General features: G+C 50.3%; 1 protein-coding gene across 1 annotated transcript in view; it reads right to left on the minus strand.

Annotated features, from left to right (window-relative positions):
- Window positions 1-952: 952 nt before the first annotated feature.
- Window positions 953-2200, minus strand: part of LOC103584306 (four and a half LIM domains protein 2-like) — a 2376-nt gene continuing 1128 nt past the window's right edge. The window contains exon 2 of the mRNA XM_008565367.1: window positions 953-1225. Within this exon, the coding sequence (XP_008563589.1) occupies window positions 953-1225 (273 nt within the window). The remainder of the gene's footprint in view (window positions 1226-2200) is intronic.

A 2200-nucleotide genomic window follows, 5' to 3' on the forward strand; every position in this document is an offset into this window, starting at 1 on the left:
ATGGCTGGAATCAGTTATCTTAACATAAGAAAATATAAATGCTATGATTTTTCCTTTATGTTTTAATTCCACATAGAAATGTAATGAGCTCTGGATTATACAGAAGAGGATTGTTTCAGTGACCTGGGAAGGTGAGTTAGCTGAGTTAGGTGAACTTGCTTCTAGAACTGAGGAAAAAGGAGTCCAGGACAAGCACGCAGGGGGTGTATAAATGTGTTTGTGTCATTACATTGCAAAGCCACATAGGACGGCCATTGGCCAGGTCACTGTGTGTTGCGTGTGTCTGTCACTTCCTCTGATAGGGATGAACTGATAACGGAATGTAACAGGGTTGGAAATCCCACATCACGGAACTTTTCCTGTGACACTATAGAATACTCACACTTTTCTCTCCCCACCCAGTCACTGATTTGTGTAGCAATATGCGGCAAACACTTAAAGGACTTTAGTCCAAAGCCATCTGTTCTTCACACTGACTTCTTTGACATATCTAATAGTTTAGCACAGTGCCTACTCTGCCAGCCAACCAGATTTTGGGCTTTTACTTTGCCAAACTCTTTGGGGGATATGATATGAAAAAAGTATTTAGAACATGCCCTCTATCTCCCTATAGCTACAGTCTTGTGGTAGAAAAGTCTCACTAAGATGCCATGGAGCACTTCTAAGCACACAGCACAGCTGCTAAGCCTGAAACTGCCGGTTTTTATTTATAAAATGCTTGTATAAATGCTTATATGGTTGTCACTGACTCAGGCTGCAGTTTTGGAGATAATTCAATCCAAAGCAGAGACAATAATCCTGAGAACAGGCCATGTGGTTTTCAGTGATCTGTGGGCAAGAGGGGAAGGAGTCAGTTACCTGCTGATGTGCACACGGTACACTAAGTGGAGGAAAGCATTCGGGGACAAAAGTCTGCTGTGTGCAGCACTCGAGTGGATGTATCAGTCACAGGCTAAAATGCTAGGCCTTGTTCAACCTTCAAACTGCTCGGCAAAGGAGAGCCAACGTGCACCGAAGTGGAGGTTCCTGGGAACTCACCGCTGATGGGGTTGGTGCAGCCAGCACACTTCTTGGCATACAAGTCACAGAAGCAGCTCAGGCAGTAGGCGAACTCATCCCGAGCTGTGAAGCGCTGGCCGGACAGCTGCTTCTTGCAGGCGGTGCACACAAAGCACTCCTTGTGCCACGGCTGCTCCCGGTAAGTGACCCCTCCCGTGGTGATGGGCTGCAGGAGCCAAGTGGGCACAGTTAGAGTGGCGTCTGCTCTTTGCAAACGTCCTCAGTCTCGGCTGTCGCCACTGGGCAACACAAGATCCTTATCCAGAAAACGTCCAGTTTGTCAAAAGTCACCATGAAACTGCAAACTTCATGGTCACCCTTCGTTTCCCCTCCACACACTTACACTCCAGTGCCGTAGCCCCTGGCTTCCCGTTAGTGAAACTGGCCCTTGGGTGTCTGCCCTGCACCCTTCACAGGGATGCTGGGGAATCTAAGGAGCAGGTGTCAGCAGGGCGACACTGCCTCCCTAGCAGGGCAGCAGGGCAGTGGGGGATTACTCGGAGACTCGGGTTCAAATCCTAACCATAATCCTTACTGGCCCTGCGGCTGGGGGCAAGTCATGGTGAGAGACCTCTGCACCTCGGTTTCCTCACCCACGAAATGTGAGGGATGAGGCTAAAGGAGCACACAGCAGGGGGGAAAATGGACACGCTAGAGGAGACAGGAGAGAAAGGCTGGACTCTGCTGGACTCTGGGACAGGCAACAGGGGACATTTTGGCCCAGGGTAACTAGGCACAGGCAGCAGTGTTGGGGACATTCCTCCATGGACCAAAGGCAAGGGCAGAGGTCCTGACGATGGAACAGGGAAGTCCGGCAGCAGCCAAACTGGGTCTGCACCAAGTTCTACCACTGGTGCTGCCCGGGGCCAAGGTGGCACAAATGCTAAGATGCTGAGACCCTAGAGGCTAGGACACAAATGGAGTCACGTGTGTATAAGAATAAGGGGACGGGGCAGGTGGGAGTGAGATGGCTTCCTGCAGGCACGTGGCTCCTTTTCTTTCTCTAACCTCACAGCCATGACAAAATCGAACGGACAAGTTCAAGAAACGGTCTGTCCATGAGGCAGACCTTCTCTACTTGCCTTTTCTTCTGACATCCCGCCTCCCCTTCCCTCTCTCTCTGCTTCTCTCTCTAGCACTT

Source organism: Galeopterus variegatus, unplaced genomic scaffold (assembly GCF_000696425.1).
Source record: "Galeopterus variegatus unplaced genomic scaffold, G_variegatus-3.0.2 Scaffold49565, whole genome shotgun sequence".
Classification (NCBI taxonomy): Eukaryota; Metazoa; Chordata; class Mammalia; order Dermoptera; family Cynocephalidae; genus Galeopterus; species Galeopterus variegatus.